This window comes from Astatotilapia calliptera, chromosome 1 (assembly GCF_964374335.1).
Source record: "Astatotilapia calliptera chromosome 1, fAstCal68.1, whole genome shotgun sequence".
NCBI lineage: Eukaryota > Metazoa > Chordata > Actinopteri > Cichliformes > Cichlidae > Astatotilapia > Astatotilapia calliptera.
In genome coordinates, this window is record NC_137422.1 from 39,144,797 (window position 1) to 39,169,644 (window position 24,848).

Genomic DNA, 24,848 nt, shown 5'->3' on the forward strand with positions numbered 1-24,848 from the left:
ACTTTAATGGTTAAGTTCAACTTTCCCACATGAATGACGTGTTTTCGGCTTCTACGTGTCACGAGTGTTTCCCCTCTCTTCTGATTGGTCGCTCCCGCTGCTGTTCGCCAAACCAAGATGGCGACCACCCTGGTAGAGCATGTTGTCGCAGATGCAGGAGCGTTTTTAAGGAAAGCTCCTCTCCAGGTGAGTCTGTCCCTCCTGATACAGGTGGACCGGGTTGTGAGGGTGTGATTGACCCGGGAGAGGGGCTTCAGAGACCGGGGGGGAGAGGACTCAGCGTGGAGCTGGAGGCCAACAGGTCCCCGACAACAAACCGAGAAACCGGATCGTCTTCTGCTTTCACAGGGACAATAAATGATCCAGGACCATAAAACTGAGTTAAATGTGTTCATCTGGTCCCGGATCTTTAATGTCGTCCAGAGAAAGGAGATCTGGATCAATGGTGTTCAAAGCATCACCGGATGCTGTAGTTCAGGTTTAAACGTAGATGGACAGGTTTTTGGTCCGGATCTGGTCTCTGTTCTCAGACTGTTAAAGGAGAAAAAAACCGTGTTTAGTAAAATAAATATTCACTGGAACTTTAATAAAGATTTTAGCTTGAAGCGCATTAAAAAAATGAATTCTGGCTGCTGCCACGATAAAGATGAGGCTGAAGCTTCCCGATGTTATCTCACTCTGTTGGTTTTATTTGGTAGGAAATCGGCAGGAATATCTACACCCTGAAAGATGTGGTGGAAGAGATCCGAGACAAGCCCACCAGGAGGAGCCTGGCCTTCCTGCCGTACCAGCTGCACTTTAAGGAACCTCATCCAGAGCACATCAGACACGGTGAGCGGGCGTCTGAATCCCAAACCTCTTGTAAAGGTGTGATTTAACATCCTGGTGTCTGTTTTCAGTGACAGAGTTCTCCAAGAAGACCGGGGACTATCCGAGTCTCTCAGCCACCGACATCAAAGTCCTGGCTCTGACCTACCAGCTGGAGCTGGAGAACGTGGGCTCGCAGCACCTGAGGAAGGAGCCGGAGGTTAAGGTACCTGCAGCACACAGACTGGCGCTCCTGTTTGCTGTTTATTCCTAATGTGTTTAATATTTATGTATATTTTTACTCCTGTGCAGTTAGCCTCGCGTGTTCATTGCACCCATACTTTGGTTGTACAATCCCAATAAAGGGTTGTTCTATTCTATTCTATTCTTGACTCTGTACAGCAGACACGTAGAAGTTTAACTCCACACTGTGATAAACTCAGACTCCTCTGGTTATTTTCTGATCCAGGTGAACATTCAGAGCACGCAGCGCCACCCCGAGACTCCGATGAACGTCGCCGGGTTCCACTTTCCTTCCAAGGTGAGAGTCGGACGCTCGTGTCAGCCGTCAGGCCGGCGTGCAGACAGGAACGTTTTCTCACTTTGTGTTTGCGTCTTCAGAAACCTGCGGACAGCACGATTGTCCAACAGACGGAGACGGAAAAGAAGACGCCGAACGAGACCAACGGCGACGAGTTCAACAGCTTCCAGTTCTGGAGGGAGCCGCTGCCGGCCATCGATGACGAGCTGCTGGGTTTACTGGTGAGGAAAGAAACACAGCTCTGTTTGGTTCGATCGTAGATGTTTTGAGACAGTAGCTTTAGAAGTTTCTGTCGTTTAATTTTTGCATCTTTTCCTCATAATGTGAAATTATTTTAATCAGGAAACCAAACTTGAGAGATTTAGGAGAATCTGAACGTCACAGGCAGAAATACTCGACTCCTTTCAAAGTGTTTAAAAAAGTTATTTCCTTTCTTGTAAATCTCTCGTTTCTTTACGCTGTCAGTTAAAATTGGGGAAAATCTGACGATGTACCTTCTGCTGACCTTCGTCTGTGCTTAGTTTTTAAAATACACAATTTTGAGCTTTGTTCTGATGTTGTTTCGGAGCTCGTCTTCATTTCCTCAGACTTTTTCTATTCTTTTGTATTTTTGATGCGACAAACGTTAAAAGCACGATAAGTGACGGTCTGAGACTTCATGCCGTGGCGAGAGGACAAGGAGCACCTGGACCTCACAGTCTCACCGACTCTCGCTGTAACGACTTCCTCAGAGGGTTTTAAATCCCTCTGCTGACACAGACGTCTGTGTTTGCACAGATAGTTTCAATGCTCAGAACCTTTCCTCTGTGAACGTGTCTTAAAGCGATCGTAGAAAACAGGCGAGAAGCTTCAGAAACCGAGCCGAGCTGCCTTTGTTACAAACACATACACAATCTCTCTGCCACTGATGAAACCAGCTCCATTATTCTGACTGTTCTAAGACCAAAGAAGCAGAGTTTAAAGTAACATCCACAGAATAAAATCATGGAGGACGGACTCTGTGAGCTGCATGTGTGAATGTCTGTCCCCTCCCACAGCCAGTGGCGTGGTTCCACCTCTGAGCACAGAGGTTTTGTGGTGCTGTGTCTTTACTGGGTTTTTTCCTGTGAAAACATGTGGAACTGGTTTGGAACATCGTGCAGTGGTTGTTAGTCCTCCACACTGAAGGGAGCCAGCTAGGGTGCTTTGGGGGTCCGACCAGAAAACCTGCAGCGCTGCAGGTTAACTGTTTCACCCAGGACAGAACCAGGACACACTGGAGAGGTTAAAGCTCGCAGCTGGGTGGAAATTCCCGAGAAAATGTCTGAAGAGAGGAACATCTGTTTTCCCCGGCCACTAAGGATGGATGGACAGACAGATGGATGGAGGCATGGGTGGATGGATGGACGGAGGCATGGGTGGATGAATGGAGTTGGGTGCCGTGTTGTTGGAAAAGAGATTGTGTCTCCAGGTTGTGCACGTAAACACAGCGTGTGTGTTATCGCTGCTGCTCTGTCAGGGTCCAGCGGAGGGTTTAAAATCGAGCGGCGGACAGAAACAAGCGGACACACGGACGACTTCGGACGGAGACCAGTTCAGCAGCTTTCTGTTCTGGAGGGATCCGCTCCTGACCTTCAGCGATGAGCTGCTGGGTTTACTGGTGAGTTGAAAGGGAAGAATGTTTTCATGCTGGGAGTCTCGTAGAGCAGCTTTGCATGATTCACAGTTCAGAATAATCCTTTGTGTTCCTCTGAGCCTCGGTTCAGCCCCTCAGTGAGCGCTTGTGGCTGAGTGTGACCGGCTGCAGTTTGCAGGAGACCTCGTTCATATTTAAAGGAGCCTCCATGAGACTTTGAGGGCTGCAGGCGTTTTTGTGTTTGCATGGTTTCACACGCCAGTCAGACTCTAGTGCATCAGTGCATTACCCTTTTATTTCTGTTGTTGTGTTGCAGCCTCTGAACTTCATGTGCATGCCCACCACCTCCACCTCCTGCAGCACATTTCAAGAGAAAAAGTAGTTCAAGTGTGATCTGAGGTCTTATTCTTGTAATGTGTAAATAGTGAATCGTGTGGAAAACGTTCCTGACGTTGATGGCGTGGGATAAACAGGGTTTCCTCCTCAACATCTCCCCGTAGGAAAGGATGCATGTGAGAGGAAGCAAGGAGACAAAGGAGGAATTTTACATCTCTCACTGAGTCATAACTTCTGTCACCTGTCAGACTGCAGTGATGATGATGATGATGATGCTGTTTGTTTACAGAAAGAGGGCAACGAATCACCACAGACAGAGGAGAGGGCGGAGCAAAGGGCGTCGGCGGGCCAATCGGACGACGAGGACAAAGAGAACGAGCCTGATGACGAAGATGACGAGGAGGACGATGGAGGAGGATGGATCACTCCCGGTAACATCAAAGAGGTGAAAATGGACTCCGCTGATTGGACGGCTCCAGCTGACATCAAAGTCGGCTGTCTCACCACCGACTTCGCCATGCAGGTAACGGATGCAGACGGTGCATTCGCTGTTTTTCACCTTCTGTCTAAAGGTTTGTGTGAATGGTTTCAGTAAACCGCTGCGTGAATAAATATTCTCCTGCTTTACGCCGGACTTCAAAAAGCTTTCGCTGTCTGTGTCCCAGAACGTTCTCATTCAGATCGGACTTCACGTTCTCTCTGTGAACGGGATGCTGATCAAGCAGGCGAGGAACTACATCCTGAGATGTCACGCCTGCTTCAAGTGAGTCCGAACAAAGTTAACAAAACCTCTTCAGGCTGAAAGGGAGGCAGCTCGAATCCGTTCCAGCGAAAAATACAAAACACGACATTTAAAACATTTAAATTTATATCAAGAGTAGAATAAAGGTGCTGAACAAGTGAAAATGTCAGGACTGCTTTATTAAAAGAATAAAGATAAATTAATACATAAATAAAATGGACAAAGTCAATGAAAGGAATAAAATAAATAAATAAATGTATTAAATTGCTGCTTGAGTAGGTTAAAATAAAAATAATAAAACACAGTAAAAATGATGCTTACATAGAAAAATATAATAAAGGTGCTCCAGAGATACAGATGTAAATAAGGTCAAAATAAAACATCATGTAAAAATCTGAATATAATCCATTAAAGTGGCTCTACACCAGGGGTGGGAGGGCCGGCGTCCTGCAGGTTTTAGATCTCACCCTGGGTCAACACACCTGAATCACATGATTAGTTCATTACCTGGTTTCTGGAGAACTTCAGGACATGTTGAGGAGGTCATTTAGACATTTAAATCAGCTGTGTTGGATCTAAAACCTGCAGGACTCCGGCCCTCGAGGCCTGGAGTTCGCCCACGCCTGCTTTAAGAAAAAGCACAGATGTTAAAGTGGATCAGAACGATGGAGCGTGGAGTGCAGGGTTGGAACAAACCTAACATGAGAGGACAGATGTTCCTCAGACGGACAGATGTTAGTGACCTGTCCTGTTCTTAGAGGCTGTAAGGAGAATAAAGCGAGGGGTTGCCCGTCCAGGAGCATTGACCTGTTAAATGTTTCGATTCCAGGACGACGAGCGACATGAACAAAGCTTTCTGTCCTCACTGCGGGAACAGAACCCTGAAGAAGCTGGCGGTGACGGTGAACGAGGATGGCAGCATGCAGATGCATTTCTCCAAAAACCCCAAAGTGTTGAACCCCAGAGGGCTCCGGGTGAGACGCGGCGTTTTATCACTTCTAAAATGACTCTGCGTTCGCATCTGCAGCGTAAATCGTTTTTTCAGACCGCTTCAGTTCTGCCTGAGTCGGGTCTAAACGTCCTAAACATGACCGCTGCCATCTTGTGTTTCAGCACACGCTGCCTCTGCCTCAGGGGGGGAAACACTCCACCAACCCCCAGCTGGTGGAGGACCAGCGCTTCCCCCAGCAGAGGCTCTCCCGGAAGGCTCGCCAGAAGACCGATGTCTTCAACCCGGACTACGTGGCCGGAGCGTCGCCGTTCTGTGAGAACGACATCTACAGCCGAGCCGCCAACCTGCAGATCAGAGACGGCCAGTGTGGCGGCGGCAGGAGGCGGGCCAACCCCAACGCCACCCGCAGGAAGTTCATCAAGAAGAAGTAAAGATGGCGAGCATGCATCGTGTTTAAATTAAAGGACCGGACCGTCATTTCCCAAATCATCCATCGGCTCACGTGCGACAGATTAACTCACCAGGTCTTCTGGTGCGTTCATGGACAGTCAGACATCCAAGACATGAGGATTAACTACAGCTCTAAACACGGTGTTCAAAGCAGAAGAGACGCGCGTGACAGCCAGAGGAAGTCGATGACACTCGGCGACACACGGGCGAATTAACTGCTGGCAGCACGAGTGACTCTAACAATACCAGCTCCAGATTATTACAGATTACATAGCATCCCTTATGGAACGAGCCAGAATAATAAATACATTAAAAGTGTGTGAAATTTCACATCGGTGTCTGTTTCTGCTCATTACCTCCACCACAGAGGCAGGAGCGCGCTCGGTCTGCAGGGCGGCGACGTGATACAGAGATTCTGCTACATATCAGGATTTCTGTGAGTGAAGAAGGAAGAAATAAAGCTCTGCTCCTAAACACTCGCTGCTGGAGACGTTTCTCCTCCAGTCGATTAGATGAAGGATGGCAGAGGTGGATGAACATCTGTAAGAGCAAACGGCAGTACTGAACGGACCAATAACGGTCACTCTGGGTTACACGGCTACAGCGTGCAGGTGCACATCAGGTTCAGGGTTTAAACAACGACTAAGGTGTAAATCCTCCTTCAAATTTTGCCAGACGTAATATTCTTATTAAAATATTTGTTTTAGAGAGCAGTGAAACCTTTCACAGCGAGTCTGCTTGAACTACGTTATAGTTTCCAGCTCAGTGTTTATGGCTGATCTTCAGTATTTTACATCTTTATGATAAAAACATCATCATGAGAAACATTTCTAACTGTCCTGTAACGTCGGGGTCCTGCACTGAAAAACGCAAACCGACTTCTCTGCAGTTTTCACTTTGTAAAGCCGGACCAAACGTGACCCTTCAGTGGGCTGCCTCTGGGGCCGAGGGCCACATGTTCGACATAAATAAACTTTATTATTGATTACAATTTCATGCTTTGGCGTGTGGTTAAACGGTAACACCACTGTGTGCCGCATAGTGCTGGACCTTTTACGCCTTTATCTTCTCGTTGCACCTTGTGAGTCACTGAAGTTGTGCCAGAAATGCTGTGTTTCTATGGTAACACAGCATTACATCATTGAATTGTCCCGTCGCCGTCTGACAGTAAAATTACACAAAAACCAACGATTCAAACACGACGCAGAGGGAGAACATGATCACTGGAAGGTTTATATTTTTAAACAGGAAAATAAGACCTAACAGGCAGGTGTAGTAAGGCTGTTAGTTGGTGGAAGTAGCGTCCACGAGGTGCTCACCTGTAGATCTGTGAAGGTGGAGATCCTTGAGTTTATCTTCAGATATTCCAGACAGGTGGAGATCAGCTCAGACTGACCGTGACTGTGCAGAAACTGCAGTACGCTCCTTTAAACATGAGACTGACTCGTCAATATAATTGATCTTTATTGATTTCCAATGAATCTTTGAATCAAAGTGAAAGATTTGTGTCCAGACAGTTTAACAAACCCACCATGTAAATCAGACACAGCTGACGGACTACAACTCCCAGCTGACGGACTACAACTCCCAGCTGCCTCAGCAGAAAAAGCTCAAAGATGAGGCCGACGCTGGATGAAAATGCAGAGTCAGTTTCTGCCCTTCAGGACTTTCCTATAATAAACCAAACTTTTGGTTTTCTCACATTTCTGACACGTTACCAGGAAAACACAAACATTCAGTTTTTCCTTCTTAAAGGACGAGAACGAGCTGAAGATCTCCGGGAGCAGAGTTAAAATCAGGTGGACTCCATCATCGATGGAAAAAGAAGCAAACTAAACTATTTGCTTATTTTCCTTCTACGTTAGTGAGTAAACCTTTAAATAAGAGAAGAAATGTCACCATTAAAGCCTTTTTCTCACATATATAAAAATATTTTAATGCTTCAGTTTTGACAGATGTCCGTCACAGGATACAGTTTAGAGCCAGCGTTTCCTCGCCTTCACTCCTCGTCCTGCTTCGGCTCTTTAAACTCTGTCTTTGTCAGTTCAGCTCCGGGTTTGGAGTCTCTGACATCGGATGGGGTCGGCGCCGGTTCTTTGGGCTCCATGTCAAACGTCAGGCTGCTCAATTCTGCCGTAATGTCGACCTCTGGCACCGGCGGCTCCTTCTGAGGAAGCAGGAAGTCCAGAGGCTCGAGGACTGTGGCGAGGTCGATGGAGCCCAGATGGCCGTACTTGTGCAGCTGGGTGGGAGGAACACCTGCGGAGAGACAACAGATTTGATTCAGACCAAACTCTGCTGCTCAGCACTTCTTAAGCTATTTTAGCCATTACAAAGAATAACTTTGAGAAGAGAGTCCAGGGCAAAAAAAGAAAAAGAGGTTAAAGATTTTTTCTCTTTTAAACTAATTTTGTGAAGTTTTCTTCTCATTGACTGATTGGACCAAAAGTTTAACTTTACTACACAAAAAAAGCTTGTGTGGTGATTTTGTGGTTTTATTAGTGCCCCCTACAGGCTGAAGCGGTCATTACTCCAAATTCAGACCATGGTTTCACAAATGTCCCAGTGGCTACGCCCATCTTTTATGTACAGTCTACCATGTACGTTCATGCGGTTTCCAGCCCGAGACCGAAGGTGACCAACAAGAACAACAACGCAAGGACAACAGTTTAAACTGAGACCGCATTATTGGAATAACGGCTTCACTTCCAGGCCCGTCGTTAAACGTCTTCAGCATCACCGCGTCCGTTTTAAACGAAGAAACAAACTCAGACGTTGCTGCGAGTCCTCACCCAGGATGAGAGCGAGCTGAGCCGGTGGAAACAGGACCTGCAGGCAGCGGTTCAGGAAGGGCAGCAGGTCTTCAGCGTACGCACAGCAGAACTGAATAAACAGCTCCTTCTCCCGGCTGCTGAAGGCCGTCTCCTCCGCCCGGTGAAACACCAGAATCTGACGGGTCACCTGACAAAAAACGACACCGTCAGCAGCTGTTAATCCAGCATCAGTCTGACTTTAACCCAGATTACACCAAAGATCCAGCTGCTCACCATCTTCAGGGCTTCCTCCAGGCATTTGGTGACATTCTCCACCACTCCGATGGGGCAGCAGAGGCGGAGGTCATTGAAGGCGGTCAGGATGTTGTTGAGAAAGCAGGCGAGCGGCTGGAAGTCCAGCAGGGACATTGGGGGCTGCAGGGTGCCGGGCTGCGGGGCGGGGGCTACGACGGGGATGGTCCCTGCCAGCACTGAGGGCAGGGCGATGAGGGTGTACAGGTTCATGTCCTCCTGGAACTTTTCCACCGCCTCCTTCACGGCTCCGCGGAACGTGTCCACCGCCACCCGCTGGAACATGGGCGCCAGCTGCCCGCGGAAGTCCGCCCCCACCCTGCTGAAGGACAAACCGAAGTACATGCACTGACCCAGCAGGGAGTCCAGGCGGCTGCCCACACCCCGCTGCAGGTCCCTCTCTAAGGTCTCCAGGAACTCTGCCACCTTGTGCACCACCCAGCCGTGGAAGATGGCGCCCTCGTTCACAGCCATGAGCCCACCGGCGGGGGGCACTAGCGGGTCCTCGTCAGAGAAGATGGCTCTGTACTGGGTGATGATGTCAAACATGTGCACCCTGCAAGCCTCGATGGTCTTGGTGATGTGAAAGTAAGCATCGTTTTCAGGTATGGCGGCGAGGATGGAGTGCAGCCAAGTGCTGCGAGCCTGCAGGAACTTCACCCGCAGCTCCGCCTCCGTGAACACGTCCATACGCCGCAGGTAACCGATGACGCGGAGGCACACGGGAAGCTGGGAGTTGCTGCGGAGCTGCTGCAACAGCTGGTTGAGCATCAGCTGAGCCGACTGACGCACTTCACGCACGATACCCTAAAGATGGAGAAGGTCAAAGGTTAGAGGAGCCGAAACATTAGATGTTCTCCACAGTGACCTTTTCTGTTTTATATCTCAGCAAAGAGAAAGTTTCTCAACTGTTTTTCTCCAGTTTTTGTCAATTTAGAGTTTAAACTAGCGATTTCCAGCCTGTACCTGAACCTGAGCCCCATCAACAACCTCCCGCAGTCACATTTTAGCTTTTTCACCTTCTCTGAAAGCCTGCTTTATTCCAGCTGGCCAACACCTGGAAGCCTGCTGAGGGGCAACACCCAGAGCTTGTTAGCTGTGCACGTAACAAAAGAAAACTGAGTATTCAGAGCGGTCTGGAGCCTGAGCTCTTTAATTCTCTTCACACGTGTAATTGTTTATTTGAACATTTTTTCTCCAACATCACACGACAGAAAATCAAAGAAAAGTAACGTTTATTTAGCCCTAACAGTTCATTTTCCTAAATAACATTTAGAGTTTCATTCAGGCAGTAAAAAAACCCCAAACACACCCGCTTTTTGGTCAGCCTGGTCTGGACTCACCTGGATGACGGGCAGCGACGAGTGTTTCTTCTCCAGCCTCTTCACGTATGCCGCCAGCTCCAGAGCCTCTTCGTAGTAGCCGTTGCGGACGCAGGTGTCCATGAGCTGAGGAATCTCCAGAATCTCCAGGATCTCCGTGTGGCGGTTCAGAGTGAGGCTGTTCATCCGGCGGCTTGCTCCGATCTCCTCCGCCTCTTTCATGAAGTGCCTGAAAACAAAATGAGCCCCCAAAGCTCAGAGAGACAGCACAACAGCAAAAACACAACTATGTGTAACACTTTATAGCTCTAAGAACCTTTTATCATCTTTCATTAATGTTCCCAGTCTGTAGTTTTGTTCTGGTTGTGGCTAAAGTCTGGCTGCCTGTTTTTTATTCTGAAAGGAGGCTGACGAGCCAGCTCAAGGGAAATTAATCTGCTGCTGTTTTATTCCCAGTCAATTCACCTTCTGTGGCATATTCCTAAGAAAATAACTAAGTTATTCACTTTGTGATCCTACAGTGAGCTACAATAATAATAATCTGCATCTCTCTCCTTGATCAGTTCATCCTGTGTGCTTTTTAAAAAATATCTAAAGTTTTTATTAACCTAACAGTAAATGATGACACTTTTATAGACCCCAGTTTCCTCCTGCTGACATCCCCTCCACAGGGAGCCACCGACCTGCAATTCTCTCCGAAGCGGGGCAGCTTGTCCAGCAGCCGGGACACGCTGCTCTCCACCCGCCCGAAGTCCCGGTAGATGTGCTCGGTGCAGTCGGCGGTGCGGATGAAGGTCTGGTAGTTGGAGAAGGCCAGCTCCCGGGTCTGCTGCAGGATCTGAGCCCGCTCCTCCGCCAGCCTCTCCGGCTCCCGACCCAGCTTCTCCACCCCGAAGGAGCTGAGCTCCGACAGGTAGGCCGCGAAGTCCGGGTTGTCCCTCCAGCTGTCCGGGAAGCTGTCCTTAAAGATGGACGCCAGGATGCTCTCATCCTCCACGTCCACCGCCGCCATGTTTACCGCTGCAGGTTCACGGAGTCCCGGTTCACAAACTGACAGATTTCCTGGTTGTAAACAACCGGAACATCCAGTGCTGACGAACACGTCCCGGTTCTTCTTCTTCTCCTTCTGACGCGTGTCAAAAAAGCTTAAAGGTGAAATACTGCCACCTGCCGGTGTTGTGCCAAAAAGTCATTTCCGAAGTTTCTTTGTTTTTGTTTTGTTTTGACTGTATACTATAATAATAGGTATATATGAAATACATAGAATATATTTGTGACTCTGATTTATTGAGTTATTATATCTATTTTGTCCTTTTTGGTCACTTAAATCATGTTTCTATAACTGTGACGTTACATTTGTTGGCCACGTCTCTCAGGAAAAAGACATTTCTGTTGCTAAAAACTGATAACTCAGCTATTATCAAGGCAGCTTCTGCCTTGAGATAGGATTTCTTTTTTTTTTGTGGAAAGTGAATGAATTATTCATGAGAGAGATGTCTAACACTTTTTTCACAGATTACAGGCCAACAATTAATTTATGACTGTTTAAATGTTTTTGCAAATATCACCAACACCAATATGAATAATTACTAGGATACTGATTTACCTGTATAATAATATGATAATAATATTCTAAGTACATTACAGTACAGTAAGTATATATGATACTGTAATAGAAAAATTACACACACTCGTTAACCTCTCAGTGAACCTCTGCACCAAAGCCTAGTGAGGCTAAAAATAGCCTAAATTAATTTAAACGAATTACGTTATTACAACTAATGCATAGACTGGCCATGGGCATACCGGGCATTTGGTGATTTTTCGTTTTTATGGGCTGATGGTTTTTTGTTTGTTTGTAACAGTATAAACAATGAAAGGTGGTGGATTGGCCAGATGCTGGCAGATGTGTAAGAAGTTGTTTGGTGGTGGCTATGGCGGAGCTCCCACTGAGGCCAGCAGGTGGATGAGGGAAAGGGGAGGCAGGAGGAGGAGGAGAGCCCCGAGGCGGCCGCCGGTCCGAGTGTCAGGTGAACTGAACTTCAGGTAAGAAGTTATGACCTGCAGTCTATCTGGGTCAGATATGAACCAAGTTTAGGTGGAGTTTATTTTCATGTTGCTGACTTTTTACAGTCAGTTACAATAACTTGTACTGACAGAGTTCCTATACAGCTGGGTGGGTGCTATGATGTTACTGATAGTGAACTTTACTTTATTCATAAGGTTAGTTAGTAGAGTTGCCAACCGTCCTGTAAAAACGGAATCATCAGAGAAAATATTACGCGTTTCGTGTTGAGCTGAGAAGAGACGCAGTTTGTCCCGGACTTCAGCTATAATGAAAAAGACACAAAGCTGGATTTATTCTGCGTCTTTACGCTGTTAGCTGCCTCTTCTTCGCTCATTCAATCATGAAACTGATCAATGATCAACTGATCGGCTTTTCTCTCTCGTTTGTTGATCGCCCACTTTGCGCCAGAAACAGGAAACCAGCAGATGTCGCGCTAAACAACAGCAGCACGTTTAAGCTGGATCAGCTGTTGTTAGAATTTATTTAATATTAATTTCTAGTATCAGCTGATGTTTGCTGGAGCCACAGCTCTAAAACTGCTGGTCATGATGTCGGTTTGGTTATGTGAGAGGGAAACATGAAACCAGGAGATGTCCTTACTGGATCATCAGAGCTGAACAGGTGATGGAGAAACAGGTTTACCTTTTAGATGACATGAATGAGTTGAAGTTATCAACTGTTTCTGAGAGACAAATAACACCAGGATCCTTTTTTATGTAGCTGACAGCTGGTAACTGTGCAGGGGCGGGTCTAGCAAAGTTTTGCCAGGGGGGCAGGTAGGGCATTAACAGGGAGAGGGGGGCACAAAGAAATACTTTTCTTTCTTATTCTCATTTAAAATGTCTCGCTTTTAATAAATAATTATCTGAATCTTACAACCAAAGTTTTCATCTGATGTACAATGTATAGAAATCCTACATATACCAACAAGACTGTACATCACTGTCACAACAGCGTTTGTTTTCATTCAAAGGCTTTATGGCTTTTCCTGTAATACCTGGTGGGCCGGTCACTAGTCAAAATGCCCGGACCGATTTTTTGTCCCAATCCAGCCCTGAACTAATGAATTAATTTCCTAATTAATTTTGTTTTATTTTAGTTTTGTAAATACACAATGTCATTTTAGATAGCTTTCATTTTCTTACAAAGCTGCTTTTCTTTCAGTGCAGCTTAAATCATTAGAGGCAAATTTAGAGGGGGCGGGTAACCAGGTTTATGAGAAACTAAAAACCAAATTTAGAAAAGGGACAGATATGTGAGGGGGAAAATACTTAATCACAAGAAAATAAAAGATGCATTTAGGAGAAATTATAAGGAAAAAAATCTAAATTTACCAGAAAAGATTTGAGAAAAAGGGAAAAGTTTGGCAAACGTAACAAAAATAAAAACAAAGAGAAACATGTCAAATCTGGAGAAATGGAAATTTAAGATAAATACCGCTAAGTTAACGGCGCTACTGAAAAGTTCAACCTAGTGATCGTTTTCTACAGTCATGACTTCGAAGCGTATTTGTTAATAAAGTTGTTTGGGGGAAAAGGGTAATGACGTCACCGGAAGTGAGGTGTGTGATTCAGTTGCTAAGCTGCAGCCGAGCAGTAAACGGACCGTCGACAAGTTGCTGTCGCCGTCTCACCGGATCAACTTTAAGCCGTCCGTCGGTGACCGACAGACCGAGGTAAGCTCCCCAACGCCAGACTGCGTCTGCTCGGTCCAAGTTCCGCCGGGGAGCCGCTGCTCCTGACGCCGATGCCCGGCCTCAGTGTTCGGCTAACGTTAGCCCGGAGCTCGGTACGGCGGGTGGTTAGGTCAGCACCGGTGTTCCAGATCAACTGGCGTTTAGATCAACTGGCGTTTAGATCAACTGGCGTTTAGATCAACTGGCGTTGGTCGAACAGATGTGTGGCAGTCTTGCGTTTCAGGAGCTCCTACCGACAAACCAGCAAAAAACGCCAAATGTGTCATCTGTGACACTTGTGAGGTTGTCTCAAACACACTCCGTCAGTCTTGATGCTGTTGAACAACAAAATGTTTAAAAATGTGGCGAGTTTACCTGGTGATATCCTCATGCGCGACGCGATCGCGAAAACAGCAAACAAGTAACACCACGCCGATGTTGTTCACAGGACACAAAGAGTAAACGATCGTTTACTCTTTGTGTCCTGTGAACAACATCGGCGCCAGTTGATCTAAACGCCAGTTGATCTAAACGCCAGTTGATCTGGAACACCCGCCACAGAGTCAGAGTTAACGGGTTAAAGTGGGGAGCAGACGGACCTCCTCTGCTGTGTTAGTCTGAACATGAGCTCGTCTGTGGTTTAATGAGCTTAATGAAGAACCTTAATGAGATTACCTGAAGTTAGCTGAAGCTCCAGGAGAGCAGAGCAAACACTCCTGACCACAACAGCACTGCTCAGTTAGTTTACCGGTGTTTTCATACACGTTATGATCTGAGAAAAATGCGCCAGTTTCCATAAACAGAAATGTTCGCTTCAGTCTGCAGACAGTAACACATGAAGGTTCTTGCAGATTTTAAGTATTATTTTTGTGTTAGAAAAATAGATATTATCTAACAGTTTGGATGTAGATGAAGGTGCTGATGAGGATGAGAAATATCTTATTTATCCCATATTTGGGAGACTTTTGTTATAGCAGGAAATGAATATCAGACACCAACCGACATCACCTGATAACACCAAACAAGATTTATTCTGTTTGTTCATTTGTGAAATCTTGTGTTTGCAGGTGAAGAATTATGTTATTTAAGAAAAAAATTCAAGGAGTTTGAATTGTGCGGTTGCTTTGAGGTTGTTGATGATGTATCTGCACCGTGTCTTTATGGATCACGAGATGAACTGTGGTACTGCATGAGGAAGTCGGGAGTAGCAGAGAAGGATGTGAGGGTGGTGCAGGACATGTATGAGGACGGAGAGAGACAGTGGTGAGGTGTGTGGTAGGAATGACAGATGGGTTCAAGATGGGGGTGGGATTACATCAGGGATCTCCTCTGAGCCCCTTCTTGTTTGCTGTGGTGATGGGGACAGGCTGATAGACGAGGCCAGGCAGGAGTCTCTGTGGATCGTGATGTTTGCAGATGACACCGTGAGCTGCAGTGGGAGCAGGTCGAGGTATGCTCTGAACACAAGAGGAATGAAAGTCAGTAGGAGGAAAATAGCTGAACCGAAGAGGATAACGTGCCACTCGTCTCACTCTCATTCACACAATGAGAGAGACGAGTGGAAAGGTTAACATGCAAGCACCGGAGGTAGTGCCAAATGAATAATTGTTTCTGAGACGTGAGATGTGGGAATTTATGGATTTAAAATTTATCGCTCAAGCAGCCTCAGAAAGGCAGAAGTGTGACAGTTTTTTTATAAAGCTAGGTCTTTAACTGCTGTTGACTTTGACCCTGGCACGTTCTCCTCTTTGGCTCAGCTATTATAATGAAATCATTCTGGTAGGTGATTTTAATTGGGATCGGTTTTCTCCTGTGTCTGATTATTTTAAGGCACACTGTTTTTAATCTAACACAAATGACTAAAGCCCCACACACCTTATTCCCCAGATAAATCATCTTTGATTAATGTGCCACATCATTTCTCCACAGCAGTTTTTACCAGCGACTTGACTGATCGCTGCGTGGTTGGTGCTGCGAGGAACAGTTTCATGCTCTGAGCATCATCACAAACAGAAATTTAAAGCTTTTACATGAGCAAGCCTTTTGTCACGACTTCATGAATTTACATTGGGTCAGTTTTACATTGATGGACGGTGTTAACTTAGCTTGTAAATATTACTCTGAGAGTTTTATCTGCCTTGTGGACAAACATGCTGCTTTTAGCCAGGTCAGAGTGAAAGGGCGGGACAGGAAGCAGCCCTGAGCAGCTTCAAGAAAGTCCGACACTGATGCCAATGGCTAAGGTTTGGCAGCTGCGTAATAGCTTCGCTGCTTCTATTAGGAAATCCAAATGTGATCACTTTCTGATCTTAACCACCGACAGTCTCAAAGTCCCTGGGACGCTTTGGCAGACTATAAATTCTCTCTCTGACAGCTTTGAAGAGCATTAACATTAAAAAGTCACCGGTCCAGACAGTCTGTCTCCGTTTTTCTTGCGTCTGCTTGCAAGCATCATAGATGAGCCAGCGTCTTATATTTTTAATCTTTCCATACAACTGAACACTTCAGCAGAGATCCCAGTGTGCCTTTGTACTGCCCTCCTGAAAGGTGATGATTCTTGGATGGTAATAATATGAACCAATCTGCAAACTCTGTATTTTAGCTGAGATTCTTTAATGGCTGAGGAATAATCAACCTTAGAGCTATCAGAATGAAAATGATATTTTATCTCTCCAGTACTGTAACTTAAAGGTTTAAAATTTAAAGTTCTCAATGATATCTACGAGGCCCTGGAAGCAAAGAAATACTGCACCCCTCTTTTTATTGATCGAAAGCCTCCGGCACTGTTGATCGTGGGGTTTTATGTCAGAGGTTATTGGAAAAGGGCCGCTCAGACCAAGCTAAGCACCTTTCTCACCATAAGCAGTGTGTGCAGTTTAATGGTCTCTCTTCCAGTTTTTTAAATGTGACTGATGGAGTGCCACAGGTTTCTGTCTTGGGACCTGCGTTATTTACTATTTATGTCAGTGCTGTGGGACAAAATCTAAGTGCAACTGCCTATTTTTACGCAGATGATTAATTGTGGTAATAATCTGGTACCCTGGTATCGACATGGTTTTCGAACATTTGCAGTTAGCTTTTGATCGTACACAGTCACAGCTGTTTCTGCTAAGGCTGTCTTTGAAATGCATCTATAAAAAAAACCACGGTTGTGTTCTTCTCAGAGGGTTCGGTTAACCCTAATCCTAACTTCCCTCTCTTGTATCTTCTCAAGGTACATGTATTAACAATGAAGCTGTGGAGTCTTACAAACATCGAGTTCCTGTTGAAGCTAGGCTGAAGCTGGAGTTTTGTTTTTCTTAGAAATGGATCGTTGGACTTTGTTTATCACGGCATTAAGATTTATCACCGGCTCAAAACCTTTAGCACACCACTGTACTTTATATTCACTGGTTGATTAGTCCTCATTAGCCTCATGCAGGATGGTTCATTGATAGCATTTTGTCTCTAAATTCATTTCTGGTTTACTCGTCTCCTATTTGTCAGATTACCTGTAATCTGACAAATAGTTTAGTCACAATCTGCGGTCTCAGGACTTCTTTGCACTCACTGTTCAGACCTCAGAGAGAAGGTATTCTCCTTTTCTGTCCCGTCCTCATGGATTACATGACAGAAGGATTTCAGGCTCTCAGCTGATTTTGCTCGTAGACTTTAAAAGACGCATAAATGGTTTTGTGAAATCATCACTGGGAATCTTGTTTTTAGTTTGACTGTGTAGACACTTGGTAAAATATTCAATATTTTATTGGTGTTATTTTATTATGCCTGTTTGAAACAGGTCTCTCTTGTAAATGAGGCATTGAGTCTCAGGACTATTTGTATAAATAAAGGTAAAATGAACAAGCACTTGGTGACAGTGGTGAGGAAAAACTTATTGTCACAGGAAGTAACCTCGAGAAGAACCACGCTCGGGGAGGGGCCGGTATGGGAGTGAGGGGAGGAAAAGAAAACACTCAGTGCATCATGGGAATCCTTCAGCAGCCTGAGACTATAGCAGGAGAAATCTGCTCTCTCTTTCTAGTCCCTGTCAGGACTCTTGCTGCAGCATTTTGGATTAGCTGAAGGCTTTTCAGGGAGTTTTTAGGACATCCTGATAATAATGAATTACAGTCGTCCAGCCTGGAAGTAATAAATGCATGAACTAGTTTTTCAGCGTCACTCTGAGACAGGATATTTCTAATTTTAGAGATGTTGCACAAATGGAAGAAAGCAGTCTTACATATTTGTTTAATATGTGCGTTGAAGGACATGTCCTGGTCAAAAATGACTCCAAGGTTCCTCACAGCGTTACTGGAGGCCAAGGTAATGCCATCCAGGGTAAGAATCTGGTTAGATACTATATTTGTAGGAAATTAACGGTCATCAAGGTTTTTATATCTTTAAGACATTCCTGCAGTTTAACTAACTTATATCATCTGGCTTCTGGCTTGTATACAGTGTTTTCCAATAATAGATGAGTTTAAATACTTGGGGTCAACCATCCAAAACAAGGGACAGCACACAAGAGACATGAAGAAGTGTGCAGGCTTGGTGGAGTTTCAGGGGTGATTTGTGACAGAAGGACGGCAGCCAGCATGAAAGGGAGGGTTTACAGGGTGGTAGTGACACCTGTGTGGTTTGGAGGCCGAGCTGAAGACGATGGTATCTTCACTGGGAGTAGAAATGAGAGCTCAGCGTCAGAGAGGCGAGACTGAGACGGTTTTATATGTCTTATCTCTTCTATCACTTATTTATCACTGTGTTGTGTTCCTGCAGGTGTTTGACGCTCAGTGCAAACACTAAATCAGAATCAGAATCAGAATACTTTATTGATCCCTGGGGGAAATTATTTTTTGTTACAGTGCTCCATTTTAAACCAGGAGCTGATGTCCGTCTCATGAATTAACCTCAGCCGGGGTCGTCAAACACAGCAGCCAGTCTCCCAGTATGACCAGTATGGCTGCCTCCAGCACAACCAAGATCGCATGGCGCCTTCGTGAGTATTAAAGTTACTCAAACGATCATCACACCCTTCCTGTCCAGCAGCCCAGCCCGACCTGAATTTGTTCCTCCTTTGTTGCCGTACAGAGGAGTTCGAGGCTCAATCCAGCTCCATTTCCTGTCTGGCTCTGGGGAAAAGCTCGGGCCGCCTGCTGGCCACAGGAGGAGAGGACTGCAGGGTCAACATCTGGGCCGTCAGCAAGGCCAACTGCATCATGGTGAGTCCCCCGCAATGCAAAATGCGATGGGTTTCTAATTTTTAAGGTTTCCGTCGAGGTTTTTTAGGCCTGAAACATGAGCAGATTCAAAGGAACCCATCCTTTACCTACTGCTCTTCTGCAGTCTGCAGGTCATGATGCCCACACCTGCCTCTCTCCTGTCACCACCTCACGCTTTTATCTTTATTATTGATTCATTTCTGATTGTTAAATGATGAAAACAGAGTTCGCTCCATGGGAATTAAACAGACTCATGTTTCCCCTCCACTGCTCGCCATCTTCCTCCAACTAAACTAACCTGCCTGACCTCTTACGTTGTGTGTAGTGCACCACATCATGGCAGAGCGCAGACTGTATACAGGGAGTGCAGAATTATTAGGCAAATGAGTATTTTGTCCACATCATCCTCTTCATGCATGTTGTCTTACTCCAAGCTGTATAGGCTCGAAAGCCTACTACCAATTAAGCATATTAGGTGATGTGCATCTCTGTAATGAGAAGGGGTGTGGTCTAATGACATCAACACCCTATATCAGGTGTGCATAATTATTAGGCAAAGTCCTTTCCTTTGGCAAAATGGGTCAAAAGAAGGACTTGACAGGCTCAGAAAAGTCAAAAATAGTGAGATATCTTGCAGAGGGATGCAGCAGTCTCAAAACTGCAAAGCTTCTGAAGCGTGATCATCGAACAATCAAGCGTTTCATTCAAAATAGTCAACAGGGTCACAAGAAGCGTGTGGAAAAACCAAGGCGCAAAATAACTGCCCATGAACTGAGAAAAGTCAAGCGTGCAGCTGCCAAGATGCCACTTGCCACCAGTTTGGCCATATTTCAGAGCTGCAACATCACTGGAGTGCCCAAAAGCACAAGGTGTGCAATACTCAGAGACATGGCCAAGGTAAGAAAGGCTGAAAGACGACCACCACTGAACAAGACACACAAGCTGAAACGTCAAGACTGGGCCAAGAAATATCTCAAGACTGGTTTTTCTAAGGTTTTATGGACTGATGAAATGAGAGTGAGTCTTGATGGGCCAGATGGATGGGCCAGATGGATTGGTAAAGGGCAGAGAGCTCCAGTCCGACTCAGACGCCAGCAAGGTGGAGGTGGAGTACTGGTTTGGGCTGGTATCATCAAAGATGAGCTTGTGGGGCCTTTTCGGGTTGAGGATGGAGTCAAGCTCAACTCCCAGTCCTACTGCCAGTTTCTGGAAGACACCTTCTTCAAGCAGTGGTACAGGAAGAAGTCTGCATCCTTCAAGAAAAACATGATTTTCATGCAGGACAATGCTCCATCACACGCGTCCAAGTACTCCACAGCGTGGCTGGCAAGAAAGGGTATAAAAGAAGAAAAACTAATGACATGGCCTCCTTGTTCACCTGATCTGAACCCCATTGAGAACCTGTGGTCCATCATCAAATGTGAGATTTACAAGGAGGGAAAACAGTACACCTCTCTGAACAGTGTCTGGGAGGCTGTGGTTGCTGCTGCACGCAATGTTGATGGTGAACAGATCAAAACACTGACAGAATCCATGGATGGCAGGCTTTTGAGTGTCCTTGCAAAGAAAGGTGGCTAAGTTGGTCGCTGATTTGTTTTTGTTTTGTTTTTGAATGTCAGAAATGTATATTTGTGAATGTGGAGATGTTACGGTATATTGGTGTCACTGGTAAAAATAAATCATTGAAATGGGTATATATTTGTTTTTTGTTAAGTTGCCTAATAATTCTGCACAGTAATAGTCACCTGCACACACAGATATCCCCCTAAAATAGCTAAAACTACAAACAAACTAAAAACTACTTCCACAAACATTCAGCTTTGATATTAATGAGTTTTTTGGGTTCATTGAGAACATGGTTGTTGTTCAATAATAAAATTATTCCTCAAAAATACAACTTGCCTAATAATTCTGCACTCCCTGTATAAAGGATGGGTGTAGATTTGAATTCTGAAAAGTGAAGCTTAAACCTGCGTTTTTCATGGATGTCCAGCAGGGGGCGACTCCTCTGACTGTGAATAGAAGTCTGTGAGAAAACGAGCCGCCTCCTCACCTGATCTCTGAGCTCAGTAAACAGTTTCCTGACGGCTTTATGGTCTCAGTCGCTGTTTTCAGGTCTTATTGAATAAAAGATGAAGCTCATTTTGGAAATGATGGTTTCCATTAGTGTTCAGGGGACGATAAAGCAGGAGATGAAGGTGGGCTTATTTTGTGATTGACAGGTGACGTGGTGTCCCTCAGCAGCTTCACTAACACTAACATTTTGATATACAGTCTGTGTTTTGAGTTTTTGAGAAAGGAGCGAGGTGCAGTTTTAGGTGATGATGTCTGTTCTGACTGTTTCCTCTCAGAGTCTGACTGGTCACAAGAACCCAGTGGAGTCTATCCATTTCAACGTGTCGGAGGAGCAGGTCGCCGCCGGGTCGCAGTCAGGTTCAATACGAGTCTGGGACCTGGAGGCTGCCAAGAGTAAGACTCTGTCTGTTCTGTGGCTACGAGGCTTTTTAGTCAAAGCTTCACCGCCTCTAAACTGTCTGTGTGCGTAATTTATCTGCACAGGTGCTTTAGATCAGCGGTGGACAGCGTAAGGTTCACACTGACAAAGAGAAGTGAAGTGAGCGAACCAGTCGATTAGAAATATGACACACAAAGAGCTGAAACATGTTAAAATCAACTTGCTTTTTTTTATTAGTGTGGTGAGTTTTTTCTAAATTTCTGAGTGCAAAGTTTGAGCTATGAGCTCTTCCACCTCTGCTGCCTCGAGGACACAGGACATCCGTCATACCACATGATGTCAGCCTCTGTAATATAGTACATCAGTCTGATTGAGTATATGTTATTATTAGTAGTATTTTTCCATCTACTCTTATTTTGAAAATTGATACAGCTTCCTCAGTGTTCAGTCTCAGGCTGTAACGGAGGACGTTGTACCCCGCAGTCAGAATAATCGTCCGTCCCATCATGCGGAGGCGTTTTAATGCACCTAAGCTGGGTCTTAGTTAGAAAGAGATGCAAAGAGGTGACCCTGCTGCTTCCTGTGCTCAGTTTTAAGGACTCTGATGGGACACAAAGCCAACATCACCAGCCTGGGCTTCCATCCCTTTGGAGACTTCCTGGCCTCCAGCTCCATGGACACAAACATTAAGGTAGGCGTGCTTTCCTGTGTGAGAACATCCTTGAAGTCTTAATCCGCTCTAATGAAATGTCTCTTCTTTTCTGCTGTCAGCTGTGGGACTTGCGGAGGAAAGGATACGTGTTCAGATATAAGGTAAGTTTGTGCTCAGGATGACAGGCCGGCTCCTAATATCCTGCTCGAATCCAGGTGCACGTTTCTAACAGGTGGACAGTGGCTGCAGGTGGATTTGGTAAACACACCTGTGGTGACCTAACAAAGTGTGATGTGGACATTTGCTTCAGTGGAATCTGATCTTTTATGCAAATGAGTTGACCTCATCTGACCTGGAAACAGCACCGTGTGAAAAGCTAAATCCTGATTGTTTTCAGGTTTCTGACAGATTTTTGATGTTTTTCAGATGTTTAAGCCCCGCTCTACATTCTGATGCTTGTTTTCCACAGTTGTACCATCACATACAAAACAAACACACACAGACACGTGGTCACTAGTGATGGGATTTCCGGCTCTTTTTAGAGATCCGGCTCTTTCGGTTCGGCTCACTAAAAAGAGCCGGCTCTTTCGGCTCCGAACCGGCTCTTCAGGTTGTTTTGTTGCTTTAATTAATTTATTATTAACAATAATATAAAATTATGCACAAAAGGAATTACTAACATAAAAACAAGTGGTTTTATTTATATATGTTTATATATAAATATATGCGGTGGCCCCTAGAGACAAAACACGTACAAACTCCAAAACACATTTCTAGCATGAACTGAACTTCCAAAGCAGAGCTACTAGATCACTTAAATTACACAATTGAAAGCATGTGTGTATTGTTTGTGTATTTATACACAGGCACTCATATATATATTCAAATAATTTAAAAAAAAGTTCATTTACCTGTTATTACCACACACCAAATCCGGTCGTTGGTACTTGCTGGCTTGTGTAGCCACAAGATAACAAAGGCTCAACACTGGGCCCAGCATCCTGGAGCACTTCTGTTGTCTTTTGTACGTGTTTTGAGTTTTTATATGCTTCTGAGTTTTTATATGCTTCTGAGTTTTTACGTGCTTCGGAGTTTGTACGTGTTTTTACGTGTTTTGGAGTTTGTACGTGTTTTTACGTGTTTTGGAGTTTGTACATGCTTCAGAGTTCGTACGTGATTTGAAGTTTGTATGTGCTTTGTCTCTAGGGGCCACCGTAAATATACTTTTATTTATTCACTCCACATAAAATGTAATAAATAAATCATATAATACAAAAATCAACTATTCACATTTCAAGTTTTAACTATTTAAATTTCAGCTTTTTCCTTTCACAAATTTAAAGTGAAAAGAACACAAAACACTGCAAACCACAACACAATTAAATATAAATTATAATAATATGAAAACTAAAAGAACATGCATATTCTCTGTCATATGGACCTGCATGAATAAACTTTCTCAATCCTTTATCTCTTTCTTAAGGTCTTAAGTTTTGTTGTTTTTATGTTTTTATGTTTTACAAAAAAAAACTTCACATTTTTTATATTTTTAAACGAAAGTGACATGCAAGGATATTTTTCTTTAGTGATGTTGCTTCAGCAATCTCAAATACTAATTATTCTGGGAATTTTTATGGTCAAACTATGTGATTTTCCAAATGTGTGTGTGTGTGGAGTAAAATGACCTTGTTCTTATGATGTTGTCACCGTGAATGATTTAGGATTAACAACACAAATTGTATCGATAGCAGAAACAGTCTTATAACTTATAATTCTCACACGTTACCGCTAGTTTTACAAACGCAGTCTTCTTCAGCTCTGTTTATGTAGCTTTTATGAAACTGATTTTCCATAGTACAAGTAGAATTTAATTTTTCTTTGCTCTCCAGTATAAATGCAATAATTTGCAGGCTTTTTACTGAAACTCTCACAATGCAACACTCAATGCTCAGAGCTTCATATATCAACAGCTCTGAAAATATCTTCTTTTTTAAAGTAATGTAGGACAGGATCTCTCACTCTCTGTGTCTCAAAAAAAACCCAACTAAACTGGCAATCACCACTAAACAAATGAAAGTAGTTTATGGCTTTTTTATCAGCTGCATTTCTTTCATTTATGTATTGATCCCATTGTTTATTGGTAATGCTTTTAGGTCACTGTTTTAGCATGTCTGCCTCACACTCCATTTAAACAGTTTAACAGATAGTGGGAGGAAGGTGGCATTGGAGTTTGTTGGGTGCTCCTTCTGAGACCGATCTGTTGCAGTCTGTTTGGCCACAGCTGTGGGTGCCTTCTTTGCTGATCGCTTTATTCTCTCTTCTAGCATACTCCTTAATCTTATCCAATTTCAGTTTATCCAACAACAGATGCAGCCTGTGATCCACTCATTTTAAGCATTCAACATAAGCAGCATGCCAAAATCCAAAACAAAGGCAACAGCAATTCCTTCAAACTCAGGTGAACGCCTGCAGAGCCACAGCACACACACACACCAAACCGAATAGCAAACGTAGCGGTGGGCGTGTCACAAAAACATCTTCTATGGTCAGAATCCAAACTGCGTTCAAACAAACAATACGCAGCACAAAAACACAGTTTACATACCACCGTCGTCTTCTCCTTATCTGTCAGACTAGCCGATTTTATGGGTGTCACTGTGCGCCAAAGCCGAGGACGCTCAGAATGATTCGGATTAAACTGTGTCAGTCGGAGCTTTTATGGAGTCTTACAGTAAACGGATTATTGCATTTAAAAGAACTGAGAGACTTCAATTTAATTTTGTTTATGCAGCGCCAAATCACAACATCAGTCACCTCAATGCGCTTTATACTTTAAGATCTACATACAGAGAAAAACCAACAATCATATGACCTCCTATGAGCACTTTGGCGACAGTGGGAAGGAAAAACTCCAGAACCAGGCTCAGGGCTTCTACTTTCCTTCAAAATAAAAGCTTCACATGAGTCTCG

The 24,848-nt window shown here is 44.6% G+C and overlaps 3 protein-coding genes and 1 long non-coding RNA gene across 9 annotated transcripts in view; 2 read left to right on the forward strand and 2 right to left on the reverse strand.

The window, feature by feature from the left end:
* Positions 1–26: 26 nt before the first annotated feature.
* nob1 (NIN1 (RPN12) binding protein 1 homolog) lies at positions 27–5,773 on the forward strand. Of its 2 annotated transcripts, XM_026176393.2 has the most exons (10): positions 27–186; positions 699–831; positions 900–1,033; positions 1,277–1,348; positions 1,429–1,569; positions 2,847–2,987; positions 3,589–3,822; positions 3,965–4,062; positions 4,871–5,015; positions 5,155–5,773. In XM_026176393.2, the coding sequence occupies exons 1-10, from the start codon at positions 118–120 to the stop codon at positions 5,422–5,424; spliced, it is 1,437 nt and encodes a 478-aa protein (XP_026032178.2). In that variant the 5' UTR covers positions 27–117; the 3' UTR covers positions 5,425–5,773. The 2 variants fall into 2 exon arrangements, with proteins under 2 accessions (XP_026032178.2, XP_026032196.2); XM_026176411.2 differs by lacking the exon at positions 2,847–2,987 and having other exon boundaries at positions 28–186.
* Positions 5,774–6,890: 1,117 nt separating this feature from the next.
* On the reverse strand, positions 6,891–11,186 carry LOC113027004 (conserved oligomeric Golgi complex subunit 8-like). Its single transcript, XM_026176377.2, has 5 exons — positions 10,514–11,186; positions 9,852–10,059; positions 8,491–9,315; positions 8,236–8,404; positions 6,891–7,702 (listed from the first exon to the last, which is right to left on the reverse strand). The coding sequence occupies exons 1-5, from the start codon at positions 10,840–10,842 to the stop codon at positions 7,443–7,445; spliced, it is 1,791 nt and encodes a 596-aa protein (XP_026032162.2). The 5' UTR covers positions 10,843–11,186; the 3' UTR covers positions 6,891–7,442.
* Positions 11,187–11,734: 548 nt separating this feature from the next.
* LOC113027043 (katanin p80 WD40 repeat-containing subunit B1-like) overlaps positions 11,735–24,848 on the forward strand; it is a 29,362-nt gene continuing 16,248 nt past the window's right edge. Inside the window, exons 1-7 of one of the 5 annotated variants that reach the window (XM_080303534.1) lie at positions 14,705–14,841; positions 14,940–15,023; positions 18,415–18,548; positions 18,641–18,771; positions 21,123–21,240; positions 21,817–21,917; positions 21,998–22,039. In XM_080303534.1, coding sequence (XP_080159660.1) covers positions 18,500–18,548; positions 18,641–18,771; positions 21,123–21,240; positions 21,817–21,917; positions 21,998–22,039 — 441 coding nt within the window. In that variant the 5' untranslated portion in view covers positions 14,705–14,841; positions 14,940–15,023; positions 18,415–18,499. Of the gene's footprint in view, positions 11,877–13,011; positions 13,574–13,664; positions 13,687–14,704; positions 14,842–14,939; positions 15,024–18,414; positions 18,549–18,640; positions 18,772–21,122; positions 21,241–21,816; positions 21,918–21,997; positions 22,040–24,848 lie in introns of those variants that run through there. The other 4 variants (XM_080303537.1, XM_080303525.1, XM_080303541.1 and 1 more) reach the window with 4 other exon arrangements.
* On the reverse strand, positions 14,581–24,522 carry LOC145429749 (uncharacterized). The gene is made up of 2 exons (XR_013910037.1): positions 24,484–24,522; positions 14,581–15,030 (listed from the first exon to the last, which is right to left on the reverse strand). It is a non-coding gene; the product is annotated as an uncharacterized LOC145429749 (long non-coding RNA).

Bases quoted from the DNA above. Each gene is read 5' to 3' on its own strand.
- nob1 (XM_026176393.2), top strand. From the start codon at position 118: ATGGCGACCACCCTGGTAGAGCATGTTGTCGCAGATGCAGGAGCGTTT. The intron at 832-899 runs GTGAGCGGGCGT...GTCTGTTTTCAG, and splicing joins TCCAGAGCACATCAGACACG to TGACAGAGTTCTCCAAGAAG. The intron at 1,570-2,846 runs GTGAGGAAAGAA...CTGCTCTGTCAG, and splicing joins ACGAGCTGCTGGGTTTACTG to GGTCCAGCGGAGGGTTTAAA.
- LOC113027004 (XM_026176377.2), bottom strand. From the start codon at position 10,842: ATGGCGGCGGTGGACGTGGAGGATGAGAGCATCCTGGCGTCCATCTTT. The intron at 10,060-10,513 runs GTCGGTGGCTCC...TTTTGTTTTCAG, and splicing joins CGCTTCGGAGAGAATTGCAG to GCACTTCATGAAAGAGGCGG. The intron at 7,703-8,235 runs GTGAGGACTCGC...GTCTCTCCGCAG, and splicing joins TCAGCTCGCTCTCATCCTGG to GTGTTCCTCCCACCCAGCTG.